The sequence below is a fragment of the Cyprinus carpio genome, chromosome B18, assembly GCF_018340385.1.
Source record: "Cyprinus carpio isolate SPL01 chromosome B18, ASM1834038v1, whole genome shotgun sequence".
NCBI classification, from domain to species: Eukaryota; Metazoa; Chordata; class Actinopteri; order Cypriniformes; family Cyprinidae; genus Cyprinus; species Cyprinus carpio.
Window position 1 is genome coordinate 14142956 of NC_056614.1, and position 20013 is coordinate 14162968.

The window sequence follows — 20013 nt, forward strand, 5'->3', positions numbered from 1 at the left end:
TACCTAACATAGAAATATTATTTAATATAAACTGGTTATGTTGTTTCTAGTAAACTTATATAGGCTACCTACCAATAATCAATCATCTTTCCAGCTCAGGATTGTTAGTAGCTTTCAATATGACGTCAGCCTGTCATTAACCTGACGAAGAAAGAAAACCTTCTTTTCAGTCTACTGTACCTGCTGCAGTGTGCAGATGTCGAGGGCGCATCTACACTGAGCACAGCGGTAGTGGGAGGGCCAGTCTGTCATTATTACGGGAAACCATTCATTTTTCAGCCAAACTCCATCGCAGCATGTTGAATATCCAGACGTCGATACAGCTGACGCTCTGTGTTTATTTGCATGACGGGGTTTAGGAAGGCAGTGTGATATAAGTCGCAGTCAGCCGGCATTCACAGCACACAGCAATGAGCACGAGGACAGGTGAGTGTAACACCCCTCTACATAAATCTACTGTATACTGCAAGCGAACGACGCCACAAACTAGATGCTGTTGTTGACACACAGGGAAGTTGTTTAAAAGCGTTATGCCTAAGTAACTATAAGGTTTTGAGCCAAAAATCCAAACTCCTATTAAATTAGAGTAATTTTGTAAATTCTTTCCTCCAAACTAAAATGTTCATTTCATATTTTTTTTTTCTGAAGCTGCTATGTAAACAAGTGAACGCCATAAAATCACACTGACGTACATTCAGACCAAAACGTTTAAACTTGTGGTTACATAGTTATAAAAATATAACTTGGGCCAAGTTGTTATACGTGCTAATTACGGTATCTGTTTGCCAAATAATAGGTGCAATTGTATTTTTTTTATTTTTACAAAAGGTCAAAAAGTCATGTGTTTTTAGAGCCGTATTTTTTTTGTAGGCAAAATGGTTCAGTATTTTTAGCCAATAACGCACGTGCCTACAGTATGCAGAAATTTAATTTCCAAAACAAACTTATACTTAGTAAAACCTGACAACTTTCCCCTCTCTCATTATAGTTTACTTATAGGATAATTGATTTTTAATCAGTAAAACTCATAAGCTTAATACATCTGCTAATGCATTATGGTATTTTATTTTATTGAAGTGGTGTGACATTTTAAAGAATGGGATTTTTAAGTCCTCAGACTGAGAAATTTTTGAAATGACAATTAAAGCATGAATAGGAATATATAAATAAACCTATAATTCTGAAAGAGCCTTCTCATTTCCCTGCAGAGTGTTGTAAAAATGTAAGGATAAACAAGATATTATGAACCCAGTCATTTCAAATTTTGTTGTCACTTTCTGTTGTCATGAGTTCTACTTTGGCATGAAATGACTGTACAAACACTGTTGAAATCGTGATAGATTTGCTTCTTTAATAATTAATCATTGGGCACTATCTGTGCTTACTGTTCCAAACTCTGGATTGCTTAACTTTTCTCCATGTATCATTGTTTTGATCCTGAATGCCACTTTTGTTGTTATGTTATGCCACTATTCATTAATATTCTTTTTACACAGGTGGTAAAATTCTGAAATGACTGACTACCTTAACAGTGAAGCACTATTGCGGTCTAGGCCCTTACACACTTAAGAGTAGCGCCCACAGTCATGAGAACTGGTATAATATACCTATCATTATGCGTTTTTCCCCTTTAGAAATTTCTACTTCTATATATGAAGAGTTTATTTGCAAAAACAGAGACTCCGTTTTTATTCATTTTCATAAATCATGTTTTATTATTATTATTATTATTGTAATCATGTTTTTAATGATTTTAATTGTTAGTTAGTTGTATTTTTTTTTAGTTGTTGTTATTTAATCAAAACAACCCAACTGCAGCTTGATTGATATTAGTTGCAATGCAGGATGAAAAACATGATTTTTGAATATTTTTGAGTTATTTGTGTTTGCAAATGAACTCTTCATATGTATAGTTATTTTTTACTGTATATAAAACGATATATTGTTTTTTTTTTTTTTGGGTAGAAGTTGTTATTCTGCAGCAGCCGATGTCTGTGTGTGTACCACCAAACCATGAGGTGACCTTAAGAGTTCAAGCAATAGGGACTGGTGCATTGAAGTATCAGTGGTTTGATAAACAACAGACTGAGGTTTGTAGACTTCATATATTATACACTTTGCATCTCTGATAGATTTTTTCTAAAGTTAATATTAATACTCTGAGGAATAAATACCCAAATGTATCAAATAGCATAATGTTTAATCTTTTCAGGTGGCAGGTGGGACGGAACCCGAGCTCACCGTCTCTCTGCAGAGATCTGGAAAATATATTTGCAGAGTGAGCGACCTGTACTGTAACTATCAGTTCACAGAATGGGTAAAAGTGAGAATCCTAGATGAACCAGGTACTTTCCGTTATCTTGTATTGTCATTACATTTGTATTATCAGCTGCATTAATCATCTGGCCTAAGAGACCATATTAAGACTGACATTTACTTATCAGTGATTTATTTTGCAAGGTTTTTTCTCAGTGTACCATACAGTTTTAAGATTGTGGTATCTGTAAGATAACGTGATGCTTTGTGTTTAGGTGTTTCTCGCACGTGGAGAGGGGAACCCCATATAGTCATTCACCCAATAAGCCAAACAGTAAAACCAGGGGAGACTTTCACTCTTAAATGCACAGCTTTAGGCAAACCTGCTCCTGCCTACCAGTGGTACAGAAACGGTCGCATCCTTCTGAAACAGACCACAGAAACACTTAGGGTAAGGCTGTTTTGTTGTTGTATTGACTCATCTTTATGTGCAAGTTGGGTCCGGGTCATTGTTTTTAAGTGTGAGCAATATGCTTTGACTGTAAAGACTGACTCAGTGGTACACATTGAAGTTGGAAGCTGCCTCAAATAATGATGTTTTGCATGTGGTCTTCTTTAGATAGAAAATGCCAATGCAGACACTGTGGGCTCATACCTTTGTGCTGTGTCAAATAATCTGGAGGAGAGCTGGTCAGAAGCAGCTGAGATAGAGATTGGTAAGAACCACCAACGGCTGTTTATGTCAAGCTTTTCAAGCCTATCATTGGCCTTCAGTACACAGCTTCCATTTTGGAGTTGTGTTTTTTGTTTTGTTTTAATTGTTCTTAATCAGCATCTCTGCCACGTTTTTTACTATTTTAAAATAGTTAAAGAAATAGGTCAGTCTTAAATGAAAATTTGCTAAAAAATTACCCTCGGGCCATCCAAGATGTAGATGAGTTTGTTTCTTCATCGGAACAGATTTGGAGAAATTCAGCATTACATTACTTGCATACCAATGGATCTTGCATTAAATTTGACCGTCCTTTCTCACTTTGCTTGCCATCGTAATTCAATTTAACTTGCACATTAACATTGTCAGATCTTCTTAGCAGCTTGATTTGAGATATAAAGCAATATGATGAAAAATTTAATAAAGGAAACCGTCCAGTCTTTAGCTCTGGGACATGAATTCTTTGTGCTCTGTGTAGTTCCAGTCTGGTTTCAAATTACTGGTACTTTCCACAATTTGTAGGAGTTTAGAACAATCAGGAACTGAATTGTATTTTGAGTCTAAACAGATCCTTAGATACACGAGTAAAACTAAAGTTAGACTGAAACCAGCTCAATGAGAACTTCCCTTTTTACTTGAACGCAAATAATGTTAACGTTCTTTTAATTTTTTTCCATAGTGAAACTAGTGGAAGAACACAAGCTATAGGCTTTGTGGGTAGCATCCAGCAGCATGCTAACATTTCTCATTCTCTGTCAACTTTCACCAAAACTTTTTTCCTCTGGTTCCCCCACAGCACCTCCAGATCAACAACCAACGCCCACGCTTATGGGTAGGTCACTGACAAAAACTTTTTCAGTTCATGTCAGGTTAAAAATATACTTAGTACCTACCCGTGTTTTACAATACTCCCACCTTGAATATTTCCCCTACAAATCAATCGCTGTCATTCATGTAGGATTGTCACAGTTGTGGAAAAAGCTTGAAATATCAGGGATTTTTTATATATTAACAATGCATTTAAAATTCTGCATAAAAATAACACTTTATTTTTTCTTTACAAAGTCTGTTTGTAAATTACCCATGCAATCAATATAACGTGTATATTTTAAAATTATAATAAAATAAAATATAATATGATAAAAAAACCTTTATAAACAAATATAATGAAGGAAAACATTCTTTCCCAGCAACCGACAAAGTGGCATTATTGATTGGCAACCTGAACTACAATCACCATCCTGGTCTGATGGCCCCCACCATGGATGTTCATGAGCTGGCCAATCTTCTACAACAGCTAGGCTTCAGAGTGGTCTCTCTGCTTGATCTCACCCTTCAGGAAATGCAAGCTGCCATCGACAAGTTCTTGCAGCTCTTGGACCGTGGGGTGTATGGTGAGTCACATGTTGTGGGTTTGCTGGAGGAGCCGGTAGGAAATGCCTGGTGTGTTTCACAATACTGATTTAACTCAAATTAATTCTCTCACAGGATGTAGAGTTTGCACTGCAGTGCAAGCAATGGCTTGTTTGAGTTGAAAGTTTCAGGTTCCTGACTGCAAAAAACAGTCAGGAAATTATGTGCAGAAATAAAAAAATTGCAGTGTGCAATAACATGCTCGTTTGAAATGATCCGGATTTCTCAGATTGAAGTTGTGGCTATCAGTACTATCCACTGTGTCTCTATAGTGTATGTTTTGTGCTGGAAAGTGTTGTGATGGACGTTTTTTTGCAGTGCAGTCCATTTGAAATTCTCCTAAAAAGATTGAATTTTAGTGTTGCTTAATAAACATCACTGTAAAGTCTCAGTGATGAGTCAGAGGAAGTTCCATCTGAGTGGAAAAAAGGCTTTATTTTCCGGTGATACAGTATCAGTGCATGTCATGGGTCAAAAAACCACAGCACTTTCAACCAAAGGGCTTTTTTTTAGAGTAACATTGAGATGCTGTAGTCTGTTGATTGGCTGATAAGAGATGTGTGGGCTTGCTGCTTTTATCTCCACCTATAATGCTTCTAACCAACAATTTATACTGGTTGCTTAGCCCACATTGGACTTTCCTTTTTTTTTAAACTTGTATTGTAAACTGCCTCATAATGAAGGTAATTTTGGCACATAGTGTATTCAATAGAAAGGGAAAAATGGAAAGTGTTTAGTCATTACTTTGCGTCTGTACTGTTGTCAATATGGGTTACATGTTGCTGATGTCACAGCAATAGCCAGTCACAGCATCCTCAAAATACGAAATATTGTGTAGTTTTCATGTGTTTTACCCAAAAATTAAGCTTCATCATCATTTGTTCACCCTAATGTCTTGCCAACTGTCTTCTATTCTTTCTGTGGAACACAAATTGTACATTTTTGGCCAGTTTAAGCTGTCAAGCTTCAAGAAGTACACAAAAGCACTGTAAAACTATCTTATAATGGCTCATGTGCTGTATTCCAAAGCCATACAATTGCTTTGTGTTGTAAACAAGCTGACATTTTAAGTTGTTGACTGATGAACCCAATGCAACCAGATCAAAATTTCTTCTTTTGTGTTCCTTTGAAAGAAAGAATGTCATACGGGTTTTGGAATGTCATGGGATGAGTAGATGATGACAAAAATGTTCTACCCCTTGAAAGTAGTGAAAGATTCGACAGTTACAACACCAGTTTTCTCTGTTTCCTAAGATTTGAATCTCGCTTCCTGTAAACTTTTTTTGAACTTATTTTAACAATCAAATTATTTGTTGATTTCTCTGTAATTAATTAAAATTAAAAGGCAATGTTGTGTATAAAAGGTATTTAACCAGAGACCTAAAACAGACACATATTGAATATTGTAGACCATTATTAAACACACCTTCTCTTTTCCCTATTTCAGCTGTTTTTTACTACGCTGGCCATGGCTACGAGCACTCTGGCAGAAATTACCTGGTGGCCATTGATGCTCCACGACCCTACCGTACGGAAAACTGTGTGTGTGTACAGAGAGTGATGCACAGTATGCAGGAGAGAAAAGCCCAGCTCAATGTCATTCTCCTGGATACCTGTAGGAAATGGTAGGCTTGTGGGAACATGATGATCTTGTGTAACATATTGTTTGTTAAAAAATATCTATTTAGAATTCCAGATTCTTGAAATTGTTTTGGAAATGCAACACGCTTCTACACTGTTCAATGTTTTTGCTATTTTATATCCTTCAGGTACAAACAAAAAGGTCCTTTCTCTGAAATTAAGCCTTTGGCTCCTCTGGGCAACACTGTATATGGATACGCCACGTAAGTACTGACGATTGTTCTAAGCCTCCAACAAAACTCCTTAAACAACAGTGAATGTATTATCATATATTTTTGTATTATCATGACGTTTGCTCCCACAGGATTGAAGATGCAGAGGCTTTCGAGGTCCAGGATGGTGGCAAGAGCACAGGGATCTTCACCAAGTATCTGAACAAACATGTCTTAAAGCCAGAGAGGGTGACCCGTGTCTTGGAGCAGGTTTCTGAGGGTGAGTGCTGCTACCAATACTCTTCCGCTCCAAAACTTAGAGAGCTGCCTCACTAGTACTGCCTACAGCTTCCTGCTAAAGGCGCCGTGCAATCACATTTTTGTGGGCGAAATACAGTCATTTCAAACAGAAGATTTCCCCATGCAGATTTGCTGTGTTTATCAATGGAAAGTGTTTAGTTTGACAGTGACTTCTGTGTGAGCTTTTCTTCATACACTGCTACAATATTGACAAAAGACTGGCCTTTTTGCCCCTTAAAATTTCATTGCAACTCTCATTTTCAAAGGTCTTAAATGTTATGACTTCTGTGATGTGGGAAATGTGGATGTAATCACAGAATCCAGTCATAACAATGAAATTTACTGTATAACATCACAGAATTTGGCAAAATTTGGATGGGTTGTCCACTTAAATTATTTTAATATTAAACTGCAAAACGTGGTGCAGTTTTGTCTACTATACAAACTCAAGCACATATGTTTTTAGTCTATTGTCTCACTACTTGTGGACATGAACACATGAATTTCATCTCCAGAGCTACTCTAAAACTTTACTTTATGAGCATTGTACAATTTCATTTGATAAAACCATTAGTAAAAAAAAAAAAAAATTGTTAGAATGTACTTTTCAAAGAAATAAAAACAATTCAATAATCTAATTTATTAAAACATTACTTTTTAAGGAATGTTTTAACTGCAACCCTCTGTTGTGCAGCACTTTATTTGCTGGTTGTTCAAAATTAATTTGATTTATATTTTAAAAGATTAGTTGCATTTATTAGATTACCCCCATATTTGATAATAAACAGCTATTAGCTATAATAGCTAATACAAGCTATTAATAATAGTTAATAAAATAAAGTATTTTTGTTAAAATATGAATAAACAATTAAACACAAAGTTTTATTAGACAAACTTTTTGAATATTAAAATTGAATAAACCATTAAAACACCATTAAAAGTTTAAACATAAATTACGGAATTTTGGAAAAGTAAAAATAAATTTGGGAAAAATACAAAGATTTCACAGGGCCCTAAAACAGGAATCACAACACAGCCTAATGTGATTATTAAAGGTGCACAAAGTGATTTTTGCCAAATGATGTTGATATTTGAAAGCACCAAAACAAACGCCCATTCCCCAACAGGACCTCGCCCTTATTTTGAAATCTCCACCCCACACGGGTGTCCAAAACCATGGCAACGACGATTGCGGAAACAAGTATATTCAAACAAAAGCCAACACAGATAAGTTGTGTGAAACTAAGTAAAATCAACGTTACTCATCTATCAAGAAGAAAACACAACCTCAGCATCCATTTCGAGCCCTTCCCACTACTTGAGTTTTCGCCAACGTTGGAAAGCTGCTACCTCTTGCCTGATCATAACCCTTCTTTTTAATGTTTTGTTTCTCTAATATTTTTCCTCTTATTTTATCTACCATCTCTCTCTATCTATAGTCGATCTGCTAATATCCGTCCTGTGCACTCAAACTGAGCGCTCTCTTCTCTCTTCTATCATTACAAGACACGCCCCCTTACTGCTGATTGGCTACAAGTGTGTTTTAAGACTCTGTTCGAAGCTCTAGTAAAAAAAGCACCTTTAAAGGTGATTCATTAATTAAAGCTGATTGTGCACAGTTGAAATGTCTCCAAAGTCAATATTAGATGTTCATATCAAAGCCTAACCAGGACGTTTGAGCAGTTTCAGAACAGTGCTGCCTTGCAAGCACAGTAATAACAAGATATTGTTATATTACATCATACTTCACACATGTAGTGAACAAGGTCACAGTGTCTTTCAGAGCCTTTGATCATTAGCGGATTTATACTTGGAGCACTTGTGAGTGCAACAACTGGTTGACATCCACTGTATGTCAGACATTGGTTTTCTGTATTGTCCACGGCTTGATGTGAGCATGGATTTGTTTTTTAATGGTTGAGCAAATCCCCCCTCTCCCTGCAGAGAGCTTATTTGTTGTTTGATTGGTCTCTTTGGTAACAGCACTTGGCTTTTTATATTGTAGCTGCCAAAGCATGTGACCTCATTCTCTGACTGCTGTGCTCAGGTGGGGAAATTTGAGAGTGTTTAACCTAGGGACGGCTGCAGGGTGCCCCACTTACACCCCACCTCCTCCTGTCTCGTATGCACCCTGTCCCACTGCCATTATCACTGTGTTTGTCATGCCCACAAGCACTATACTCCTTCCTGTCTCAATAACTGTCTTTGATCATAAATCAATGTTTAACACTGGTTACTGCTGAAGCACAACTCACAACTCAACACTAGGATGTAAATCATTTAAGTGTGGATTTATTCTGTATTTATGGCTAGCAATTTCTTTTTGGAACATGTTGTTCAAATTATTAGTAAATATATTTACACTAATATTCAAGTTTGGAAACAGTATTTTTTTGTTTTGTTCACCAAGGCTGCATTTATTTGGTCAAAAATAAAGTAAAAACAGTAACACTGTTTAATATAATTACAATTTAAAATAACTGTATTTTAAAATGTAATTTATTCCTGTTTATTTATTCCAGCATCTGTTACTCCAGTCTTCAGTGTCACATGATCCTTCAGAAATCAATATAATATGCTAATCTGGTGCTTAAGACAAGAAGCATTTCTTATTATTTTCAATGTTTTATTAAATCTTTTAATATTTAATATTTTAATCATATTTTTGTGTGGAAAACTGTAATACGATATTTTTCAGGATTTTTTGATGAATAGAAAGTTTAAAGAAGAGCATTTATTTCAAGCAAATCTTTTGCAGCATTATACAGTACATCTTTTTATGTTTACTTTTGATCAATTTAATTCACTATTATCTAATAATGTTTTATAATAAATATTATTCATTTAGCAATAAATTGTACAACTTGTTCTGGAAGTAAATACTGTATATGGTGAATTTAGAGGAAACATTGAAATACTTTTTCTTTTTTTTTTCAGTGTTCTGTTGTGCTTCTACAGAAAATGACTCAACTTGCATTGCTTTCGTAATACAATTTATATTAAAATTGTAAAATCCTGTAATTTTTTCAACATGCTGCACTAAAAAAGCAGCACGTCTCAAGTCGGTTTTTCTTATTTGAGAGAGCAGAACTTATTATGTGTTAATTGCTATTTTACTTTCTTTTGCAATTGGGGAAGGAACCTTATAGCATGTTCCTCAAAGGTTTTAACTTCCCAATTATATGGACAACTTGCTGAGTCATGTTTCAGTGTCTGATCATCATGATGAACACCAATCACGTTTCAACAGAACAGTAATGCTAAAGTGTGTCAAGAATGTATTTTGTCATAGGAAAAATATTGTGTGGTTTGTAATGAACCCTGTCATTCTCCTTTAGATCTGGGTAAGGACCCACTGGTGCATGGCAGGCAGGTAGTAGAGATCAGACACACTCTGACAGAGCCACGGGCTTTGACCGATCTTGTGCGAACATCTGGACACACCATGGAGCTCCGCCGGCGGGATGCTTGTTGGAAACAGGCTAATGGTATTTACATATTCCTTAACCAAATGTGACCCTGGACCACAAAACCAGTCATAAGGGTCAATTTTTCTGAAATTCTGAATAAATAAGCCTTCCATGGATGCTTAGGATAGTTTTAGAGATACAGCTTTTTGAAAATCTGGAATCTGAGGGTACAAAGAATTCAAAATATTAAGAAAATTGCCTTTAATGTTGTCCAGATGCATATTACTAATCAAAAATTAAGTTTAGATATATTGACGGTAGGACAAATATCTTCATGTTTGTTTATAATATAAAAAATATCTTCATGGAACATAATCTTTACTTAATATAGTAATGATTTTTGGCATAAAAGAAAAATTGATAATTTTGACCCATGCAGTGCATTTTTGGCTATTGCTACAAATATACCCGTGCTACTTATTGACTGGTTTTGTGGTCCAGGGTCACATATTATGTCATCAGAGCTTCCTTTCTCAAATGCATCCTGTGTAAACAAACAAAAATACCTTCATTAATGGGGTTACTGTATGCCCTATATATTCTACAGTATGTATTTTTTCCACCTGAATTCCACTTTTTGGAATAATTAAGATGCTTCTGGAAAAAGTCTCTTATGCTCTTATACAGGGCTCAGGGCTTCAATTATTTGAATACAGTCAACTGCAAGAAGAAGTGTTTTCTATTTTTCATGAGTAAAGGTCTCTTGTACCAAAAAAAATAGTACTTAACCAGTTTCATAACCAGTTTCCGCACTTTTTGACTTTGAGTTTTTACTGCTGTATTTTTAAGATCTTTATTTAATTGACCTCTTTAAATGTCCTTAACATGAGAAATAATCAGTTTGACATTATACATTATTCTTACATAGCACATTGAACTCTTTCAAAAGATCAAGGAGATTTTTTGATTCATGATGTTTCACCCTTTAAAATGCTAGATTCACCATCAGTAATAAAGATGCAGGCTTGAATACAGTGAAACAGAAGTCAGTGTCAGTGCCTACAGTCAAAAGTGCTCTATCACCCGTAACCATCTCACAGTTTGTGACTTCCGTTTTGGTTTCATTTGTGGGTTAGATTGTGATACATGACTCATGGTAAGAGCACTGCTAAAGGATCATTCATAAACCATGTGTCTGTTTTAAAAGGAAATGGATTTCCTCCCAAAAAGAGCCAAATTGTCACCAGTACTCTGATTCAAACTGATTCCATTATTCAGTTTAGACTGTGACAGGTTTTATTTGTCAAGTGGAAAACTTTAACAGCTGCCATTTAAATATAAGAACAGTTTCATTTTGTTGATTTGAGCAAACCATGTATTGTGACACCCTTAAACATGCTTGCATGTACCAGTTATCTCCAGTTATCTTACTTTTGCACAACATCAGTAACAAATATAATAGTTATACTTATCAGAATCTCATACTTTATGGTTTCTGTTATGTGTGTTTCCTTTTTTGCCCATTAAGTGAATTAATATTTTTACATTGCTGTGTATTTATGTGTTTGATCATGTTTTTCTCAGTTCTTCCTGGCCGAAGGTCTCTGGACTTTCCTTACTGTGGTGTTAAGGTGGACCTGAGTTTCTCTGCCTTGTTCTCCAATGTCCTGGTTGTGTTTGGTACAGTGAGGAACACAAGCGCTAAGGCCCAGGACTGCACTCTGATTCTTGAGAGTGAACCAGTAAGTCACAGCTTTTCATGTCCTCTTTTGCTGTCATAAACACATACACACGGATACACAAGGGGGATATGAAAGTCAGGACGGTAGGGCCCAGAAAAGGAAAGAGGGTTGTGTTTCATAGTGTTTTGTACTTAAATGTGCTTCTTAAATTTTTCCAAACTTAATAATGTAATATGCAGGAGGTTTACGCAGTGGCATTGAACATTAAAGCAAATAATAAAACATAACAATTTTCACTCCCTTCGTGAGTCTTTATCTAGACAAAATAGGTCTTATATTTGGAATCAAGCATTGCTCACCAACTGTCTGTAACAGATTTTGGTAGCATATTTCGATCACAACTTATAACCAGTGTTTGGTTCAGGATTATTTATATAATATACTGTATGACCCTGGACCACAAAACCAGTTATAAGGGTCATTTTTTTAAAATTTGGATTTACATATCACCTGAAAGTTGAATAAATAAGCTTTCCATTGATGTATGGTTTGTTAGGATAGGAGAATATTTGGCCGAGATGCAATTATTTGAACATGTGGAATCTGAGGGCGCAAAAAAATAAAAAAACTGAGAAAATCGCCTTTAAAGTTGTCCAAATTAAGTTCTTAGCAATGCATATTGCTAATTAAAAATTAAGTTTTGATATATTTACGGTAGGAAGTTTACAAAAGATCTTCATGGAACACAATCTTTACTTAATATCCTAATGATGTTTGGCATAAAAGAAAAATTAAAAATTTTGACCCATACAATGTTTTTTGGCTATTGTTAGAAATACACCCCTAGCAACTTAAGACTGGTTTTGTGGTCCAGGGTCACATATTATAATATTTATAATTTTTTTTTATATGAATTCTTTCAGTTTTAATTTTAATTTTAGTTTGTTTTTAGTAATTTTATGTGCTTTTTGTCTTTTTTTATTTTATTTTTTTGTTTCTTTATATTCTTGTTTTGTTTTCATCTTTTTAGTAATTTTAGTCCTTTTATATAAACTGAATAAATAATTTAAAAATATTTAGATTTTAGTAAATTGTTCCTCTGATATATTTTATTTTCATATTAGTGTAAACAGTAATGATTTAACATAAGAAAAATTCTGCTATACTGCAAATGTGAAGTTTAAAAAGTTGAGCAGAAAGAAATAGGATGAAAACCAAACTGTGGGTCTACTGACCTCCAGGGGTGAAAACATGTAATACGTCATTGGGTATGCATACAGTTTGACATTCACTTTACCTGTATGTTTGATTACAGTTAAAGTGTTGATATGTTTTTGTTTTTAGCAAATGCAGGACATTTTCTCAGGTTCTGGTAGATCAGAAGAAATGGACAGTCTGCTTGTGAACAGTGGTGAAACTCCTGACTGCACCCTCAGATTATGTTGCCTTCAAAGACTCCAGGTACAAGCACTTTTTGTTTTTGAAATGAAAAATAGAGGTATAGATCTTACATTTTAAAACATTGATACTTATACACTTTCAAATTTAAAACACTTGATTATCAACTGGTCACAGATAATAGTAGGGTTTTTCGAGCATGTAATATGCAAATGATAAAATTCAACTTACTAAAAATGAAAAGGGCTGTGAACTTGGAAAATTAAATAAATAATATTATATTATATATATATTTTTTTTATTATAATATATACCACTGAACCACTGATGTAGAATAATGCACTATATCTGGAGGTCAAAAATACTGTTTAAAGACATTAAATAATTGCAGTGTATTCATACTTCCTAGGGATCTCTGGTGATCAAAGTGACACTGCACTACACCCACACACAAACTAAAGAGCGTCTCACTGAGAGCAAGGAGCTGGACATAGGCAGGCCTCTCATTGCGTCCTGCAAGCTGAATCAGACGAGACCAGTGGACAGGAGACAAGAGAGTCGTGTCCATACTGTGGACCACATGTCCAATATAAGATATCCTCATCATCAGAACCATCCTCGACCTGGTCTGCCCTACACACGCAAGGCTGAGAACCGATTACAGAGTTCAGCCAAATCCATCTCCATGAGCAGCAATGAACCAGAGGAGAATGATGAAAATGACTCTAATGAATTCACTATGTGACGTTCCTTCCATTTACAAACACACAGGAAGGCATTGTTTTGATGCAACAAAGGATTTTTCATACATTAATTGTTTACTTTTTGCTTACTAATTACCAGTAAATGCGATACAGTAAATGTGTTTGTGTGTGTGAAAGAGAGAGAGAGAGAGCAATGAAAGGAAGAAGTTCTCATGCAAATGTAGAAATATTTATACAGATTATTTGTAAATCAAATTAAGTTTAATATTCTTATGTAACCAATAAAGTACTACTTCTGGAGTTTTCCTGTGTGATGAAATTTCATATTCAAACGCAGTCTTGATATGTAAAGATATTGATACTAAAGTCATTAAATATTAATGCATTTGTAGAACTTACACAAATATGGAAATAATAAGGTTAAAAGATGAAAAATGTGGAAAATCAGAAGGTGTTTTGGATTAGGTCATAAATTCATTTTTATTTTAATTCGTATTTACAGGTATTATAAATTTAAGCCGTATCACATTTACATATAATTAAAATTAATGTTGCATGAAGCGAAAAAAAAAAGACTATAGATTGTTTATGCAAAAAATGTCTTATTTATTAAAAAATATTTTTTTTTATTCAATACAAGAACAGACAAAATATATACATTAAACAACATTAAAATTATATATAGTCACATATAGTGTCACAGTGCGCTTTCAGTATTTTTTTGTTTTTATTTATGTGAAAAAATAATTTATATTCGTTTACTAAAATTTATGAAATTAAAAAAGACAAAATGTAATTTAAAAAAAGAAAGAAATAACCTGCACATACCAATTTTCTCCCAATAATTTTAAAAGAATCTTGAATAAATATTTAATAAAATAAGTAAATGTTTCATTATCTTGAATACATCTTTTCATGTAGCCAGACAAATCTTATGCAATATTTTGTAAGATACTACTTTGATGTTGTTATTGATACCAAAGACTTGATCCTACTGCCGAATGAAGAAAAAGAAGGGGAAATTAATCAGAGTACAGAATATTCCTTACAACCTTACTACTACCTTTGTCCAGCATCTTATTGGACAACAGTGACCTCCAAATACGCAGCAGCACCCCAATCTTTCATTGTCCGTTTCAAACGCGTCCTTATTTGGAGATCTTAACCATTGGCTAGAAGGGCTGTCAATCAGCTTCTGTGGTCCCGCCTCCTAGCTCAAATATCAAGCGGTGAATGGTCAGCAGTCGGCTGCTACTGTCTGCTCGTAACCACAGCGACTTAATCTGGAGCTGGATGCGTTCTGGAGGAGCCTGTTCGCGATAACACAAAATAAAACACTCAGCCGAACATCTGCAGCGTTCATGTCATCGGATAAAGATGCCGCCGGCTTCGGTTAGCTCGTTTCACCTGGGCGACCGGAGAGTTTGGTCGATGTGACATTGCTTGAGCTTTTTGTTCTGGTCCCGGACGCAGAGCAGCGGTCGTGCTTTGAGAAGATGATGTTGAGTCGGCTGATGAGTGGCAGCGTCAGAAACCTGGAGCGAGAATTCATGTGCACGGTCAGGCTGCTGGATGATACGGAGTATACCTGCTCCATTCAGGTCAGTCTCACCAGCGAAAAACAGCCATCAGCAGAGCTTTTGTTGCGGGCTGGGAGAAGCGTGCGCAGTGGGTTTTAATAGCAGGTGCCAGCAGCATCCCCCCTAAAACCAGCTCCTTAGAAAATCCTGCAACGCTCGTTTGATGCGGAAGAGTCTTAGCTTGTAAAGGCAGTTCAGATTATGTTTGGTCTCAGATACAGTGTGCTTGTTTTGCTCTCATCATGACTATTGTTGATGTGCTGGATTCCCATCTCTCAGAACACAACACTGAAGTGCTGCTGCTGCTATTGCCTTCTGGAATGTAAATGTTGTAGTCAGCATCTGGTTTGTTTATTTAAATAGGTTTGCGTAGAAATTTCTTCTTTGTAAGCTCCTTAAGAGCAACCTCAGTTTTTTTTATTTTGGACACATGGGTGAGTTTGATTGAACCTGTATTATTGTCTTCTTTTCTGTGGAACACAAGAGTGAGGCTGTCAGTCACATCTCCTTTTGTGCATCAAGGATGACATATTTTTTATTTTTTGGGTGAATTATCAACTTTTGCATGGACATCATGTGTAGCACTTTTGGATTGGTCTGAAGTAAACATGCAAGCACCGACTTGAGAGATTTAATTTATTCAATGCACGTGTCGCCCTTTACAGTTTATTATCATAGTATTGGAAATGCTCCATAAGCAGGAAAGTGTTGTATGGATTCTGGCATGATGTCAACACTACACATCCATTAATAATGTATGCTTTGGTCTCCAAAACTGCCCCTTGGGCACTTGTAAATCAAGCAGTTTAGCAGAGCAGCATGGATGGCTGGCTGCTAAGCACTGGCTGTACAGGAGTGTGTGAAATCCGGCAGATTATGGGAGGTCTGTTACTCCGCGATGAACATCATAAACACTGGGGATAGAGAAACTACAACCAAACCTAACTATTTCGCTCTTTTCAACTGTCTCTTTCAACTGAAAGTTATTTTCCCATTTTATTTTATTTTTTATTTAAACATTAGCCTACTCACATTTGTAAAGGTCATTTTATTAATTAATTTTTTTTTTTTATCATCCACATATAATATTTTAGGAGAAGGCTTAGTTTATTACCCTGCTTTCCCTGAGGGAAACACTAATTTTTTTTCACAGTTTAAGTTCTTTTTCTTTCTCCGATGAAGATTTTTGCACTTTTTACAGGGACTTTAAACAGCTGACATTCTGATTTGATGTGTTCTGCCATATTTGGTGGGAATATTGATTTATTCTATGTAAAATTATGTTGTATAATATCATTATGCATATAAGAGTTAGTCCAAAAACTAGCTTATATGCCACACTGTTGATACTGTTTAATACAGACAAATTATTTTATTAATTTTATTAAGTTTTTAATTGGTTAATTTCTAAATTATTACATTTAGGTTCGCACTATACTGAATATATGGTTAAGCAGTTCACAGGTTTTCACCTCAGGACACACAAATGATGTGTAATACCATGCATAGATGAATTTGCCCCCAAATTTACCTGATTGTCTCGTTGCTACTGTATAATAAAGGCTAATTATTCTATTAACTTATGCAGTATTCATAATAATCATCAACCGGTACAAGTTTTTCAGTCGCTGTTAACATTTAGCTCCTCACAATCCTGAATATCTCTTTAAATAATTTCTAGGTTTTCACCTTAAAATTTTAACTAACTGTTGTTGCCTCAAACAGAGCAAAAATAATATACATAGTAATAGAAAATTAACAAAGACACATGTGATTTATTTTAACAGGAGACACAGACATTCAGCCGAGTGCAGGTTGGCATTTTTTCCTGTATTCGGCTGTTTGTCTTTCTTTGAGGATACCTTTGTTTCATGTGTAGCTTGAAATGAAACGGGAGCCCACAGATCGCTTTCCATTACAGTCAATCTGAGAGCATCCTATTTCTCAGCCCTCAGAAGTCTGAGAGGACTGTGGCTCCTAGATGACACGCACTCCCTCAGGGCTTTCATACACATCAAGACAATCATTGCGTGTTAGAGAGGATTAGAAGAAGGAAAAAAGGAAAGGAATTTTTCAGGAGCCACCTGAGTGAAGACTTTAAACTGTCTTTATGAGGAAGGAGTGTTTGTTTTATTGCCACAATTCCACACCGTGTTGACCTGTTGATATTTAAAGGCCTGTTGGAATGATTTTACAGTGAAAGCAAAAGAGTACAATGGAAGTATATAGAAGAGATTAGGTTTGAATGTTTTTTTTTTTCAGTCCTTGTGATGATAATGCTGAGTAATCTTACTCTGACAGTACAGCACTTCTAAGTGTCTAAAGACATTTTCTTGGCTTACAGTGAAATATCTGAAGACATTCGGTGTCAAAGACTTTATATGGATGATCAATTGGCCGATTACGATTTGATCAAAATGTCCACATATTGACAGAATAACTACACTTGATATATAGATCTGTCATTCATGACTTTAAAGCTAATATTATACTTTTGTGCTACAGAATATTTTAATAAAAACAGCACAAAATCACAGGGACCCACTGTAAAAACTGGCACATGTACAGTAGTTTACAGTAATTTACTGTAAACTACAGTGACAATTATAACAGTGTATTTCATTAAGAAATATTATGTTAATAAACCAATCAGCCTGAATTACCGTAATCAAATTTAATGCAATGCTAAATCATTCACCTTTTTTTGTACTGTATAGCGTAAGGTAACCAATTAACAGGTTTTTGCTTTAACATATAATATTTTCTTTTAAAAAATAGCAGTTTTTGTTTTTACATAAAAAATATTATTTTAATGATTTTTTTTTGTTAAAATATTTTTTTTTTCTCAATTGTCCATTTAACAAATTACAATTTACATGTATCTGCCTTGCCAAAAGAAAAAGTGCACTGTTTTCAGCTATTTGAAATAAATATTGGGCAATATATATATATTAGGGCTGTCAAATGATTAATCACGTTTAATCACATCCAAAATAAAAGTTTTGTTTATTTACACGTATGTATACCTGTGTATATTTATTATGTATATATAAATACACACACATGCATGTATATTTAAGAAGAATATGAAAAAACATTATAAGAGTTGGTTATATATATATATATATAAATATAAAATATAAGAATAAAATATATAAAAATATTATATGTAAATATTTTCTAAATATATAATTTATGGTGTGTGTACTTTATATACATAATAAATAACCTGGTACACATAAAATGCTTTATTTTGGATGTGATTAACGTGTATCATCATATTTGACAGCCCTAATATATATATATATATATATATATATATATTGTAACTTAAAAACCAACAGTTTATAAAAACCAACATGTTGAATTAACATGCATACACGCATCGTACATCATATTTGCTCTCATTAAATTATATAATAAATATGTAACTTATCAGTAGTGACTATGTCAAAGTGAGAAAATCATCCAGTTAGTTAATGACATATATTCTTACAGCGATGTATTAACAGCAATGACTAAATGTTGTGATTAAACTTTGGTTGTTTTGTGTGTCTTTTGTATGTTGGTTTAATGTTTTATCATATGTTCGGTCATCTCATATCTTCATAAGGGCTGGATCCAGGCTGAAGTGAAACAGAGAAGCAAAATAGAAATGGCAGTTCATTATTGTGCTTTCTAGAAATTATTATGAGCATGAGCGCTACTCTGAAGTACATAATAAAAGTGATTCTGTGGTAATTGTAGCCGGGCTGTGCGTGTCTGTAGAGAGTGCCAGGCAGGGAGGTGAGCAGCAGGGCTGATATGGAGCTGGAGTCGGTCCAGTGCAGCCAGCAGCAGGTGTGCCGTGTGCAGCAGTGCTGTGTGACGTAATGGAGGAGAGACTGTGACAGAGCAGCCTGCCAGCTTCTCTCTCTCTCTCTCTCTCTCTCTCTTAAAGGAGAGACTGTGACAGAGCAGCCTGCCAGCTTCTCTCTCTCTCTCTCTCTCTCTCTCTGGCCAGGGAGAGGTTGAGAGTGCACAGTCATTGTTTAGCGTCCTTTCTGCCCTCCGCTGGTCCTTATATACTGGTTTCAGGCCTGCCAGCTCGGCCTCAGGTTCCAGGACACCTAGTCCGGGGAAGGAGCACGTGAAAGGCGGAACTAGGTCACCCTTTTATTCTCTCCCTCACTCCCTCCCTCTTCACCCCAAATATCTTGTTTCCACTATGCTGAGATTCAGTCCCTCCAGGAAGTGCTTTCATCACCAGCAGATAGTTTCCTTTAAAGCTCCCCAGTGGCTTTAGACCTGCTTGTGAATTGGCCTAGCTTGTGTGTTTCGCTTGATAATCAGAAAACGCACTGTTCGTGGTTTGTCGGAGCTTGATGGAAAATTGGTTCACTTAACATGTCGCTAATGTGCTTTTCAAAACGCAACTCGTGTTTTGATGCCGTGATGATTGTGAAACTGAAGGTGTGATGTGTGGAAATCTGTATGACACAGTTAAATGTGTTGAGTGTAGCACGTTGCAGCTAATGTGAAACTTCAGAAATGCTGACTATACAAACTTTGTAATGTGTTTATTTACGTTACACATTCGCTTAACTCGGGCTTTTAAAGGGATAGTTCACCTGAAAATGAATGAAATTTGTTTTCTGTTTTCTGTCTTCTGTCAATTCAGAATGTTTCCATACAGTGAAAGTGAACGGTGATTAGGGGTTGTCAGATTTCAAAAAAGCACCATAAAATATACCATAACAATAATCCATATGATTCTTGCACTATG

The 20013-nt window shown here is 35.3% G+C and overlaps 2 protein-coding genes across 3 annotated transcripts in view; both read left to right on the top strand.

The window, feature by feature from the left end:
* The first annotated feature begins 234 nt into the window (after positions 1-234).
* On the top strand, positions 235-13968 carry malt3 (MALT paracaspase 3). 2 transcript variants are annotated; one of them, XM_019122030.2, is made up of 15 exons: positions 240-426; positions 1497-1596; positions 1966-2090; positions 2213-2345; positions 2532-2707; positions 2876-2972; positions 3765-3800; positions 4159-4362; positions 5829-6006; positions 6151-6225; positions 6327-6454; positions 9813-9962; positions 11469-11626; positions 12911-13027; positions 13374-13968. In XM_019122030.2, the coding sequence occupies exons 2-15, from the start codon at positions 1587-1589 to the stop codon at positions 13707-13709; spliced, it is 1923 nt and encodes a 640-aa protein (XP_018977575.1). In that variant the 5' UTR covers positions 240-426; positions 1497-1586; the 3' UTR covers positions 13710-13968. The 2 variants fall into 2 exon arrangements, with proteins under 2 accessions (XP_018977574.1, XP_018977575.1); XM_019122029.2 differs by lacking the exon at positions 1497-1596 and having other exon boundaries at positions 235-426.
* Positions 13969-14832: 864 nt separating this feature from the next.
* Positions 14833-20013, top strand: part of LOC109112782 (FERM domain-containing protein 5) — a 103262-nt gene continuing 98081 nt past the window's right edge. The window contains exon 1 of the mRNA XM_042743958.1: positions 14833-15269. Within this exon, the coding sequence (XP_042599892.1) occupies positions 15165-15269 (105 nt within the window). The 5' untranslated portion in view covers positions 14833-15164. The remainder of the gene's footprint in view (positions 15270-20013) is intronic.